This window comes from Pelophylax lessonae (genome assembly GCF_965119305.1).
Source record: "Pelophylax lessonae genome assembly, chromosome: 5".
Taxonomy (NCBI): domain Eukaryota; kingdom Metazoa; phylum Chordata; class Amphibia; order Anura; family Ranidae; genus Pelophylax; species Pelophylax lessonae.
Genome location: NC_138772.1, coordinates 191111292 through 191124829, shown reverse-complemented (window position 1 = coordinate 191124829; position 13538 = coordinate 191111292). Strand labels below are relative to the sequence as shown.

General features: G+C 39.7%; 1 protein-coding gene across 1 annotated transcript in view; it reads right to left on the bottom strand.

Annotated features, from left to right (window-relative positions):
* LOC309555947 (epidermal growth factor receptor-like) overlaps positions 1–13538 on the bottom strand; it is a 308728-nt gene that overhangs the window by 17217 nt on the left and 277973 nt on the right. Inside the window, exons 15-19 of the mRNA XM_082258165.1 lie at positions 12404–12561; positions 11190–11228; positions 10350–10491; positions 8681–8803; positions 6323–6421 (exon numbers count right to left, since the gene is read on the bottom strand). Of these exons, the coding sequence (XP_082114291.1) occupies positions 6323–6421; positions 8681–8803; positions 10350–10491; positions 11190–11228; positions 12404–12561 (561 nt within the window). The remainder of the gene's footprint in view (positions 1–6322; positions 6422–8680; positions 8804–10349; positions 10492–11189; positions 11229–12403; positions 12562–13538) is intronic.

Genomic DNA, 13538 nt, shown 5'->3' with positions numbered 1-13538 from the left:
GCAAAACACTGTTTTTACTTCAGACACAAAAAGGTTCTTCATTTGATAACTGAAAGGCATGAAAAATCCCCAAAACATAGATTTATGTTTTTCCTTTCATGAGTTAAAGTTAAATTGTCAAAAGTCAAAATCAGACAATATACTGTTTGGTAAGCACATGGTGAAACATGACCTTATCCCTAATTTCACCAAATGTTTTTACTGGTAGCTCGACAAGCCTGAAGCAAACCTGACATTTACCAAGAACGCATTTACACAATTACATAATTTCACGTAAACTTTAGGATTTGGCATGTGAAGACATCATTGCTTAAGTTTCAGCTATTGTTACTAAGTTTACTTGCAACATTTTTTCTGTATTCTCTCAACAAGTGGGATACACTAAATATGACAAGTAACATTTATATAGTCACTATATTTTGATACTATCTGACAGGGGCTCTTTACAGCTTTTAGTAGATGTGGTGCCACTGATCTCTTGGCAATGGTCCGGCAACCATGAATTGTTTGCATAACACTCAGACATCTGCAAAACTCAAGGCAGGGCTGGCACCAGGCTACATTCCTAAGAAACATCTTCCAACACTTGTTTCAATGTGTACAACAGTCTTCCTGTTCTATAGCTCTTTCCAACACATGCGGTACAACGCTAATGATGCTTTGCACAATACTCTATAATAAGCACCTTATGACATTTAGCTAAACAATTGCAAAATCAAATTCAGTGCGGATCCATGTATGGCTACATTAAAAGGGCCAAAACAAACATCATATTATCAGGAAAAATTTTCCCTAGAAACGAAACCATGTACTGTATTGTTTAGTCCTGGGCTGGTGTCACAGAGAGGTATACACTTTGATTTTTCTTGAATTATTTCTTTTTTATTTATCATCATCAACTAATTTAATAGAACAACGTAAACTCTTCATCTTTTGCCAACTACTAAGAATTGTCCATTGTGCAGCTGTTTTGGTTTCCCTTTTTTAATAGTGCAAACCACTAAGATATCATTAGCTGTGTAAAGACCATGCAAACAAAAGGATTATGGGCAAACACTATTCAAATTGTATTATTTTGTTATTTTTGTTATTTTGTTACAAACTGGTCAGGACATGAAAGAAAATCTCTAATGGGTGCCCAGACAAAAACACATTTTTATTACAGTGGAGTAGGGTTGAAACTTCTGACAATGTTTCTATTGCTGCCCTGCCCCAGTGACAACTGCTTCCTCCATTCCCTGTACAGGCGCCACTGCAACAGGAAGTGAGAAAAACTGTTCCCACTGTAGTTAAAGGCAGAAAAAAACTTTACCTTATACCTACTTTACCACAAAGTAAAGTAAAACAGTTTCAAGTAGGACTTGAAAGTGGTTCTAAAAGCTGAAGGTAAAAAGCCTTTAGTGTGCAGTTCCCCCCTAAGCCCCCTTCTAATACTTACCTAAGCCAAATCTTGATCCAGCAATGTGCACGAGAGCAGAGGTTCTCCTGAGTCTCTCCCACCTCATTGGCTGAAATGCAGCAGCAAGAGCCATTGGCTCCTGCTGCTGTCAATCACAACCAGTGAGGAGGGAGCATGGGTGGGCAGGGTTGATCCACGCTCTCTGTGTCTTATGGAGCAGTAGCTTAAGTGGCTTGCGTGGGGGAACTCGGCAGAGGGGAGAGGCACAGAGTGCAGAAAAAAAGAGGATTGGGGCTACTCTGTGAAAAACCATTGGACAACCATTGGAGTAAGTATAACATGTTGGTATTTAGAAAGAAAAAAAAAGTTGTTCATCCAGCTAAAAATCTTATGAGCTGATAACGTCTTGTACTCACCTCCTTTGGGCTGGTATCAGTGTGCATTGTTCCCTGCTATCACCATAGACAACATAATACCTACCCATGTTATGGAGAAGGGAGGGAGGTGTTATGTAGTCCTAGCACATTGTTCTGTAGTCCTAACACACTCCCTGTCCTAAGGTGACAATGCTGCTCAGTACGGTTGTCACCCTAGAACAGGAAGTGATTTAATGGCAGGATTACTAGGTTCAAATAAATTAAAAAAGTGTGAAAAAAGTAAACAAATGCAACCGTCACATCTAAAGACCCGTAGGCTGCAATGCTCTCATTTTTTATTGAGTTTATATACACTTTAGGTACTTAGGCAACTGACTTCAATATGAATATGCTTAAGAAGACACCCACTAAGGTGACTGTAAAATCTTATACATAACACTTATATAGCTGCTATAAACCGTACAGAAACCAGGTATTATGCAAAGAAAACACCATATTTTTCTAGGAAAAGCTTCTGCTGGCTATTTCCTGTGGGTCTAGATGAGGTGTTGGCATACTAATTTCAGAGGGAGCACATGCCGGCAAAGCCATATTTACTGGAGCCATTCCCTTTATGGCTTTCTATTGCAAGTGAAATTGTGGGAATCAGGTGGTTGAAAGCTGGGAGAATTTAGTTTGTGGGCTGGGAGCAACATTACGTGGAGCCTGGCCAAAACATTTAATGCTTTACAAATGTTACTCACATTTAGAAAACCAGAAACAACATTTTAGAACAGATTTTACAGCTTCTATGTGTTCTGGTAAATCGTCAGCATTAAAAATGTGTTAGAAAGACACCTATATTTAACAACTCCTTTCCTCTGACAATTACAATTCAATGTTATTTAATAATCTTAATTTCATCCAATATATACAATAGAAACTCCAAGACAAACTCAGTCTACCATGATGTAAATATAAAATAAAAACACTGCTATATGTGTTTGTCAATCACACATTAAGCCCCACTGGGGCGATCCGACTTCCCCAGGCGACCACAGAGGTCGCGGCGCGCTGCTCGCACCGCGACCTCGGAGCGGCCGGCACGGACTTCATAACATTGAAGTCTATGCAGGTCGCTCCGAGTCGCCCCAAAGAAGCTCCGGACCCTTTTTCTAAGTCGGAGCGACTTGTGTTGCTCCTATTAGAACGGGTCCATAGCTTCTGTATGGGAGGCGACCTATGGCGACCTGTCAGGCGACCAGTTCGCCTGACAGGTCGCCCCAGTGTGAACGGGGGCTTAGAGCTATTGTTTTATTTGCAAATTTAGAGGCTGGTCAATTAAAATTTTAGTTTAAAGTGGTTGTAAACCCACTTTGATGACTTTTAACTATAGGTAAGCCTATATTAAGGCTTAAGAGTTTACTTCCTCTTTAACTCTATCCAAGATGCTAGTGAGGAGGTTAGAGTTTGGCATTCCATTATTTTAATGTTGGGCTAATGATGCTGTTAGTTTCTAGTTTTTATTTAAAAGGAAAATATAGTATATTTTTAGAGAACCCTTATATTCAATTAATGTATTACTAAACCCACAACAGTAAAATCAGTCTGCATATGCAGTAAAGCATGCTTGTTTTACTCACTGTGGAACCTAAATGGTTAATCCCCTTGCCTTGTTTAAAAAGGCTGTTTGATCCTCCTCTTCTTCCATTGACTCCAAAACATGTCTGGCTAAGACAGAGCCTTTGGAGTCAGGCTGCACATGCTCACTTTGGTGTGTATTGCTAGAGAGGTTTTTTTTTTTTCTTGGGAGAATGCATGTGATCAGCACAGGGCCAATCAGCACTGTCCAGACAGAGGGTCAGGAGTCCTGCAGCCTCATAGGAAAACTCCTCCTACAAGCTTCACCAGACACTGATAGAAGTCACAAGACTGCTATATACTGCTGATGTGAAAATATATTTAGCAGTTTATATTTACTAAAATAATTGCATTTCCATATTCTGTGTACTGTGGGAGACCAGATATAGTGAATGCAGGGTGCTGGGTTTAGTAACACTTTAATATTGTAGTATTTGGTCTTGTGTATATTGTTTTTATCACAGTAAGGACTAAAAAGTTAAAACAGATAAAATATACTTTCCTTTCCTTTTTTTTTTTTTTTTTAGCCAGATAAATATGTAATACTGCAGAGATATTTTATTTAGTCTTCTATCCACCCATGAGGTGGAGCTTTTGTCCTGTTATCTAGTTTGCATTAACTGAGCTATTATGGCCAACTGAGGCTGAAACATCTAAGCTATTGTTACTTTCTTATGGGCAAGAGAATGCAAAATTAAAATTATATTGGAGGGCAATTGTTTGTGCACCTTAGATGTTTAGTGCAGAGGTAATATTGGAGATGAAGTGAGGCATGCTTGAACTGGGTTAAAGCAGGAAGCAGAACATGCATTTGTAGTAAAAAAAATACCCGATTTATAACTATAACTATAAACTATTCATAAAACAATATTTTTAAAACGACACATACTGATATCATTAATTACATTAAGTCTAGATTCACAATGAGTCCGGTTTGAAATCCTGATCTCGCATGTTTTCTAACTGGCATTTTCAGTCTTCGGGGCGATTTCACAGAAACTACTTTTGGGAATCGGTGCAGTGCCATTGCTGGCAATTGCTCCGATTTTGGATGTGATTTGACATGTCAAATTACATGTAAAATGGATCAATGTGAACGTGGGCTAAAGCCATAATAACCTCCTTGGCGGTATTCCCGAGTGTGGCTCGGAGTAGAATTTCAGTGCCATTAGCGGTAACCCCGAGCCACACTCGAGGTACCGCCAGGGAGAAATCGCTGGATCCTGGAAAAGGTTACTTACCTTATCCCCAGGATTCCGCTAAGTATTCCGGCAGTGTGCGGCGGCCGGATCTTCCGCCTGATGCTGTGTGCCCCGACTTCCGTTCCCTGCGAGTGTCGCGTCGCAGGGGGGTGGAACCGGCGGCAAATTCAAAAAAGTAAAACACACTGATATATTGTAATCCTATTGAATTACATTACTAAATAAAATAAATTGACCTAAGTTTGAAGTTTGCCCCCCAGTGCCCTTGCCTGCAGTTTTACTGTACTATATATATATATATATATATATATATATATATATATATATATATATACTTTAACTTATTTATAGTTATTTATTATATTATAATTTATTATTTTGTGTTTCAAACTTTATGATACCCGAGATGTTATAAAGAAGAACGTACAGTAAAAAAAAAAAAATCATTTGTAAATAGTTGGTTTAGGCTGCTTGTCCTTAAGAATTACATGCAAAATAATGGTACTGCTTTCAGCACCTAAAATCTGAAACAATCATACCGCCAGGGAGGTTAAAGCCTTGTTTTTGTTTTTTTATAATAACAAACATGGTAAACATACCTCAGCCCCATCACCTCCGTCTCCTGGTTGGCTCACTAGCTGTGATTGACAGCAGCGGGAGCCACTTCTGCCAAAAACCCATAAGGAGTGCGAGTCCCCGGAGAGGCAAGGCTCTCGTGGACATCACTGGATTGAGAGGTGGCTCGGGTAAGTATTTGGGGGGGCTTCAGCACACAGAAGGCTTTTTACCTTTATGCATAGAATGTGCCTTTACAACCACTTTAAGGTAATCTCTTTACATGTACATGTATATCTAAAAAAAAAAAAAAAATGGAAAAGACTGCTTTCCTTTAAATTAACTATATTGTGGTGAGTGACAACAGTCACTCTAACAATTTATTAAAAACAAAGGGGTTGATTTACTAAAGGCAAATATACTTTGCAGGTGCAGGTGCTCCAGAGCTTAGTAAATGAGGTAAAGCTTCAATAAAAAAAAAAAGATTTTTGTTTGCACCAGATTGGATGATGAAAGTCAGCAGACCTCATTTACTAAGCTCTGGAGCAGAAGGCAGTATATTTGCCATTAGTAAAGCAACCCCATATATTGTAATTAACAATTGCTATAGTGCAAAAAAAAAACAAACAAAAACCCTGTAAAATACATGTGTTTCTGAATCTGCATGTTATTACACTGCAAACAAAGAACTATTCATTTCCCATAGTATTGTGTAGCAGGCTTGACGTATTGTATGGAATAAAGCCATCTAACCTTCCTATGAAAACGTAGCTTTTGCACCCTCTCCACTCAGATCAGCAGAAATATGAACAAAACTGAGTCTTGTCTGAAACTATTTACCTTGGAAATGGCAAAGGTACATTGTGATCTAATGAAAGTATGCCTGGAATTTGGTCGCAATTCACTGAAATATGCCCTTCCCAAAAACAGCCTATGGGAATCTGGGAATTGTGGTTACCAAAAGCTACATGCAACTTGTTTAACTTGTCATCAAACCAGAAGGCTTATGAAAGCATAATATTGTTTAACTAAGTTTAAAACAATTAATAAAGAGAATAGTTATATGATTTCAATGAAAAAAAGAGCTGACCTTGAATTAATTATAAAGATCAATGTTTGGAGCACAGAAAATGTTTGGTCAAAATGTCCACCAGGACTAAGATACTTACATCCAAGATTTCCTTGTTGGCTTTTGGTGATGTGGCCTCCCGTAATTCCTTAATAGCTACAGGAATTTTTATGTTCTCTCCTTCAGGAATCCAGAGTCCCTGATTGCACACATACAATTGTATATTAGTAATGTTAACGCTAAACAAATTTATGCTAATAATGTAACTATGGATTTTATCTTGGGAAAAATACATCTCGTGTGAACATTTAATTTAGGAGAACCGAAGCAAAAATGTTCCAAGCCTCAAACCATTTTTAAAACCTGTCGGGAATCTAAATCTCTAGTTTTACCACCCCCTATGCTTACCTTTACAGCTGCCGCCCACCAACTTGGATTATTTTTTCCAATCTCTAAAAAGGCTTGTACAGGTAGTCCCCGAGTTACAAACATCTGACTTACATATGACTCGTAATGAAGAATGGAGGCAGTGTGACATCATGCTGATACCGGGAACGGCTGGCCATCTTGCTGCTCACCGCATGCTACCACCTACTATCCGGTGGACCTATCAGCAATCTCACATCACTGCATGGCCAGTTATCCCTTCCCTATGGTATCCAAAATACATTTTTGGCTGGAGTTACACTTAAAAAATGTTTCTGTTCCAACCTACATACAAATTCAACTTAAGAACAAACCTATGGATTCTATCTTGTTTGTAACCCAGGGACTGCCTGTACTTTGGGGTTCAGAGGATCATGTGACACATCATCTGTTTTTCCAAAATGTAACAATTATGGCCTTAGAAGGCAAAATCCAGAATCTAGCACTATCACATATGGCTAGGAAACATGCAATTTAGTGTGCAGTTGTTGATATAATGGGCACTGTTAACAACCACTGAATATTTTGTAAGCACGGTGAAATGGATCTATGTGGTGGTAAATATAAGTATTGGAAAGGAGAGAGCTTAATAAATAATGTGGGCAGGTTGGGGATTGAACAGGTCTACATAAGAGATGCTGCTATCTGGTGTCTCTAGAGCTTTATCTCCATAGAAACACCATATACAGAGGCGGCTCTAGGCTTTGTGAGGCCTTAGGCAGAAATTAGACATGAGGCCCCACTCAACCCCTTTGCAGGGGTTAAGGAAGAACCCAGAGGCCAAGCATCGAATTACTGCTGCTTGTGTGGGTGGGATGTGTACTGTGGCAATCACATGGGATGTATAGGTGAGGGATGGGACTGGGATCCATGGGGTAGGGCAGAAGGAGGAGGGGGTAAAAAGGGGGGAGTGGGTAGATGACTAGAGATGGGTACAGGAGAACTGGGGTGAAACTGGGGGATCCTGGTCTGTATAGCAATAGAATAATAGAATAATAAAGAGAGAAAGAAAGAGGGGGGGGAAGAAAGAGAGAAAGAAAGAGGGGAGGGGGGGGAAGAAAGAGAAAAAGAAAGAGGAGAGGGGGGATAAAGAGAGAAAGAAAGAGGGGAGGGTGGGGAGAAAGAAAGAGGGGAGGGGGAGAAAGAAAGAGAGAAAGAAAGGGGGGGGAAAGAAAGAGAGAAAGAAAGAGGGGAGGGGGGAGAAAGAAAGAGAGAAAGAAAGAGGGGAGGGGGGAGAAAGAGAGAAAGAGAGAAAGAAAGAAAGAAAGAAAGAAAGAAAGAAAGAAAGAAAGAAAGAAAGAAAGAAAGAAAGAAAGAAAGAAAGAAAGAAAGAAAGAAAGAAAGAAAAAGAAAGAAAGAAAGAAAGAAAAAGAAAGAAAGAGGGGAGGGAGAAAGAAAGGAATGGAGAGAGCTGGAGGAAGGGTGCCCCCTACATCAGAGTACTGACTGGAAGGAGAAGTGAGTGGATGGATGGATGGATGAATGAAGGGATCAGGGGAAATCTTTCCTCTTCTGGTTGCTGGTCTGCAATCTTCCCGCACAGGTGGAGAGGGCGCGAGGAGGAGCAGAAACAGCTCTCTCTCCTCCCCGTCTGTGGTCTGTGGAGGAGGTGGAAGTGTCAGCGCCATGGCTCTAGTATCTGGCTGTAATCCAAAGTGTCAGTGAGCTCCTATCCCGGTGAGCTGCTCCTGATCACAGCCCCGAATCGTAGCGGATTTTACCGCTTACAGACCGGCCGGGACTCAGGACTGTGCTGATTGTAGGGAGATCCTTGCTGCCAGCCTCAGAGGTGGCTCTTTAACTTGGCAAATTAGGCAGCCGTGAGGCCCCTGTGAGTGCGAGGCCTTAGGCGACCGCCTAATTTGCCTAATTAGAGAGCCGCCTCTGACCATATACATTTGCCCTATTGTAAAAAAAACCTATAATAAATACTAGTATGTTTATATATTGTTATATGCATGTTTATACTAATTTTATATATATATATATATATATATATATATATATATATAGGTTTAACACTTGAACTTACCTGAAATACTGTGCCAAATGCTCCAGATCCGAGTACCTTGATTTTCTTGAACTCTGTCTCTTTCAGAATTCGAAGGAGTGCTTGGTTAGGTGCTTCACCACTCGGTGTAATCGGTTCCACAAGCTGGAAGTAGACATACCATTGTTAAAATCAACTGCTAATTTTTTCGTTTTAGTATGACCCAAGTCAGTTTATCAAATAAAGAATTAACATGGTGTATGGAATATTGTACACTTATTATAGAACGAAGAAAGTCATATATCATTTGTTTATTACTTGTTATAATAAATGTAATACATTCCTATCAGGACTAACAAACCTACCTTTACATATCTGCCTGAGTGTACTGGAAATCAATTTTGCACAAAGGAAATTGGGACTACTGGTCAGTGGGGGGACCCTTCACAATAAGAACACAATAGTGAGGTGCGAGTGAACGTATGCCACAGATGTCAGTCGGAAGTCAAGATTTCTATGATTGCACATTGAAGGTTTTGGAGCTTCCGGGGCACACAAACGATATCTAAAGGTAGATGCGATTATATCTGCTCATGAATTCTCAAGTTAATTCATCTACTCTGACCATTTCAAGAGGGTATAATTTTCCCTAATAGATTTTTTTATTGAAATGAAGAATGCAGCAAGAGTAAGAATCCCTATACTGCACCATAATGTGAGTATGTGGTAAATTTCAGTTTGAAGTATGCAAAATCATATATCTATGTTTATACAATATGTTAACAATTGCCCCCCAGGCCGTTTCGTGTGGCCCTCGCACCACTCCTGCAGCTGCAGCACCCCTCTTGTCTCTGCCCCCACCTTGTCTTAGTAGTCGGCAGCAGAGAGGACAGAACTCCTTTGCCAGATCCAGCCCTTCTCTGTGCAGCTGCAGAAAGGCTCGTCATTGACCACCCCCCTCCTTCTCAGAAGTCTGCAGCATAGAGGAGGGCAGAACTCCTCCTACAGATCCTGCACCTCTCTGTGCAGCCGCAACGCAACCTTGTCTCTGCCTCCCCTGGTCTCAGCATTTAGCAGAGTCTGGAAGCTAACTCCAGCCCTCCTCTGGTCCTCCTCCAGACCCTGTACTTTTTTCATCCCAGATTCACCTGCATCTTCTTCCTGGCAGCAGCTCAATGTAAGGGGTGCATTGTGATGTAAGGAAGGGTGGCTGACTCTTGACTTCTGATGGTGGGGGGGCTCTTGACATCTCATATAAGGGTGTAAGGGGGCATGGGGTGCTCTGGACATCTAAGCTTACAGATATATCCGGCCCTTTGAGGGCAACTATAATGCTGATGCTATGGGGGCACTCGTGCATGCTTGCTCGCTCCCAAGCCCTGCTCTGTGTGTCAAGAAGACACAGAGAACGGGGTTTGGCCCACCCCCTCTATGCGTCACTGGCTCTGATTAACAGCAGCAGGAGTCAATGATTCCTGCTTCTGAATCTGCGTCAACAAGGAGCAAGAGATTTGAGAGAGCCTTGGCTTTCGTGCATATTTCTGGATCAAGAAAAGGCTCAGGTATGTGTTTAGAGGAGGCTGCGTGGGTGGGGGGGAGCTGCATGCAGAAGATTTTTTACCTTACTGAATTCAGTACAAAACCTTTTGACTTTACAACCAATGTGCACATGTATAATTATATAATATAGGCAGCTTTGTTTACTGCTCACCTCTCTTTCTTGAAGTAATCTGCGCAGAGTGCGTTTTCTGTTAATTCGATTTCTACGGACGAAGAAGAATGCAACAAGGCCGAGCATGACAGCTGCAAGGATGCCACCAACAATACCAGCAGCAATGTATGCCACTTTGGATCTGAATAAACAAACAAGTGTACTCAATTTACAAGCAATGCACATTTTTGCAGGGTTACTAAAATCTATTTTATTAAATTATTGACGCTCGGCAAGTTTTAATCTGCGTTTGTGAGATTCATTAGGCAAAAGCATAATAGACAAAGTCCCCTAAACTCTGGCGACCAATCAGATTGGTCTCTTTTGGGGAGCACGATGCCCAGAGTCGGGCTTTAAGGCATGTTTTACACGTGTTAGTGCTCTTTCACGTGGACGGCAGTGTCTACCGGTTACCTCTGGAAAGCGATATGCGGTGGATTGTTAGAAGGGGGGAGGGGGGGGTACAACAGTGGCTTTTTTGTTTTCAAATTTTGTATTAAAATACCGTACCTTCATAGACATGTTAAAAAGGTGCTGCCACCTGTCAAACTCTGCAAGCTGAGTTAAAATTGCCAAGCAAAGAATGGTGGCCATGGCTTGTGTACAGCGGTGTTTAACAGTGGCATAATATAGCTGGGTGGTTGAGGGTGGTATAACTGTGGCTCAACCACCTGTTTTTTTCCACCTTCTGCCCGCCCATGGGAAACAGCCCCTATTATTTATTCCTATGGAAACTGAACCAAAGATGCATCATGGAGGATTTTTTTTTTTAACACACTGTCCTTATAAGGACAGGATTACAGAACTGCAGTATTTAACCAAATAACTTGAGAGTCTTACCCAGGGGGTTTACAACCTTCAACGCCTGGGCCTGTGCACCTGTTGAAATAAAATAAAATTACTTTGGAATTCCTAATAGTTACTATTGCAACAATATTTCAAAGCAATGGCAAAACAACAGAGGTAGCAAAGGCTCCTGTACTCATGGTCTGAAGCTGGGCCAGCTCTGACCTTGATGTGATGACTATTTATAAAGTAGAATGCTACCTTTGGTCAGCTTTTTGAAATCTTATCAGCAGAGAAACGATATGCCTGAAAATAATGAATTACTAATGGTCAATTGGGGGCAAATCATGAAAAGGTTATTTCAACTGCTTAGAAGAGCTTTCATAGGAGAGATGTCATAGGGCCAAGAGAAGAGTGTAACTATATCCATAGCAGAAAAAATTGATGCTAAGGTCCCCAGAAGCACAGGGGTCCCAGAGCTGATTTATACAGGTAGCAATAGAAATTTGGTACACACATCTGCATAGAATAAATGTATATAATTTGGGAACTTCTTTACAAATTGCTTTGAAAGCAAATATTATTCTAGACCACTAGAAACAATTTCTTTGAGATGGGGATTAGAGAAATAGGGGTCCTCTTAATGGTTTTACTATAGGGTTGCATAACACAAAGTTACAGCCTGGTATAGGGTCTCTTATTCAAATTTGCATTAAATGTTGCAACGTTTACATACATTCAATACCTGATTTTCATTTACAGCCACAATATATGTTGAAGGGCAAAAATAAATATTTCTATATAATCATCCATGTGAAAAAATAATTAATTCAAAAATATTAAGATTTGTGTAAAACTGTACATTCTTACATTTTTTTTTTATAAACAGCCAGCAGAGGGCAGCGGTGTCCAGGACACTCAAATGTACTGCTGCCAGGAGTTATCATTTGGACTTTGATTTTAATATCCCAATAAAAAACAATACAAATATTTCTTAATACACTTACAAACTGGGGTTTTCTGACCACCATGTATCATTTAGGGATAAGAAAAAAAATTACATTAAAGGATAGAAAGTGTCAAACAGTGTAAATTATATATTTTGAAATTAAAGTAATTTCATAATTCCAAACAATCTGATGACCTTATTTAAACAGTATAGCTTAGTGATAGTAGATGTTAATTATGCATAAATCACATGCCACCAATTAGGTACTGTTGAGATCCAGGAGCTACATTATTCATGACTTTCTACAGTTTAAACTCACCCCATCTTGCATTCTGGGCTGCAGAGCTGACACAATCCATTCTGATCAGGATATTTTGAGAAAATGGCAGTATTCCCATCGTAGAAAGCAGGAGGACAGGTTTTGACGCAAGTGTCATCATCAATGTAATGAGCACATTTTATACACTGATCTGCACCCTGAAAATAAGTTATAAAAAAAGATTCAGTGCAACATAACGTGTTTATAACTTTTATTCAATTTTTTTTCCTTAAGTGACAATATGCATACCACATACAAAAAACTTGGCTCATTTGTACATGAATAGATAAATAATATATGAAAATAAATATATATGAACACAAAGGGGTTGATTTACTAAAACATGAGTTCAAAATCTGGTGCAGCTGTGCATGTTAGCCAATCAGCTTCTAACTTCAGCTTGTTCAATTAAGCTTTGACAAAAAAAAAAACAAAAAACTGGAAGCTGATTGGTTTTTGAGCAGAGCTGCACCAGATTTAGCACTCTTCAATTTTAGTAAATCAACCCAAAAATTTCATGAGATTTAAATCTGACAGTGCAAAAACGTCCATAAATTAAATTGGCCTAGAATGTTATTTTTCATTAAATTAAATTTAAACTTTAACCTTTTAGATTTCTGTTTATCTAACACAACTTTGTTAATTACTGTTTCTGCTGTCTTTTAATTATTTTTTGCATCTGGTTGATGCTGATCTCTTTCAGCCACATTCGGTCCACATGCACCAGTTCCAGCATTATCTGTACATTATGGCTCTGTGCAGTCTGATCGAAAAAATTGTCGTAACCACGCTTGGGGGCAAAGATACAAGGGAAAAGCTGTGCACACAATATTCTGATGTACAACACCCAACAAAAATGAATATTATGAGTGCAGCACTAATCTCCCCTAATATATGATAGTCTGTCTGATAGTGTCAATGAAGAACCAATATAAACAAGAAGACAAATATACAGCTGCAGTACATATATGGAAACTGTTTTACTCACCAATCATGTTTTTAATTTTGTTCAGCCACTTTGCTAACATTTGTTCACTTTTGTCAGACAATGTAGTCAAGTGCCTGACCTCACCATTTTTTTATTACTGTTAATACATCAGAGTTTAGTCAAGGACCTGCTCCAGTTTGATTGGAT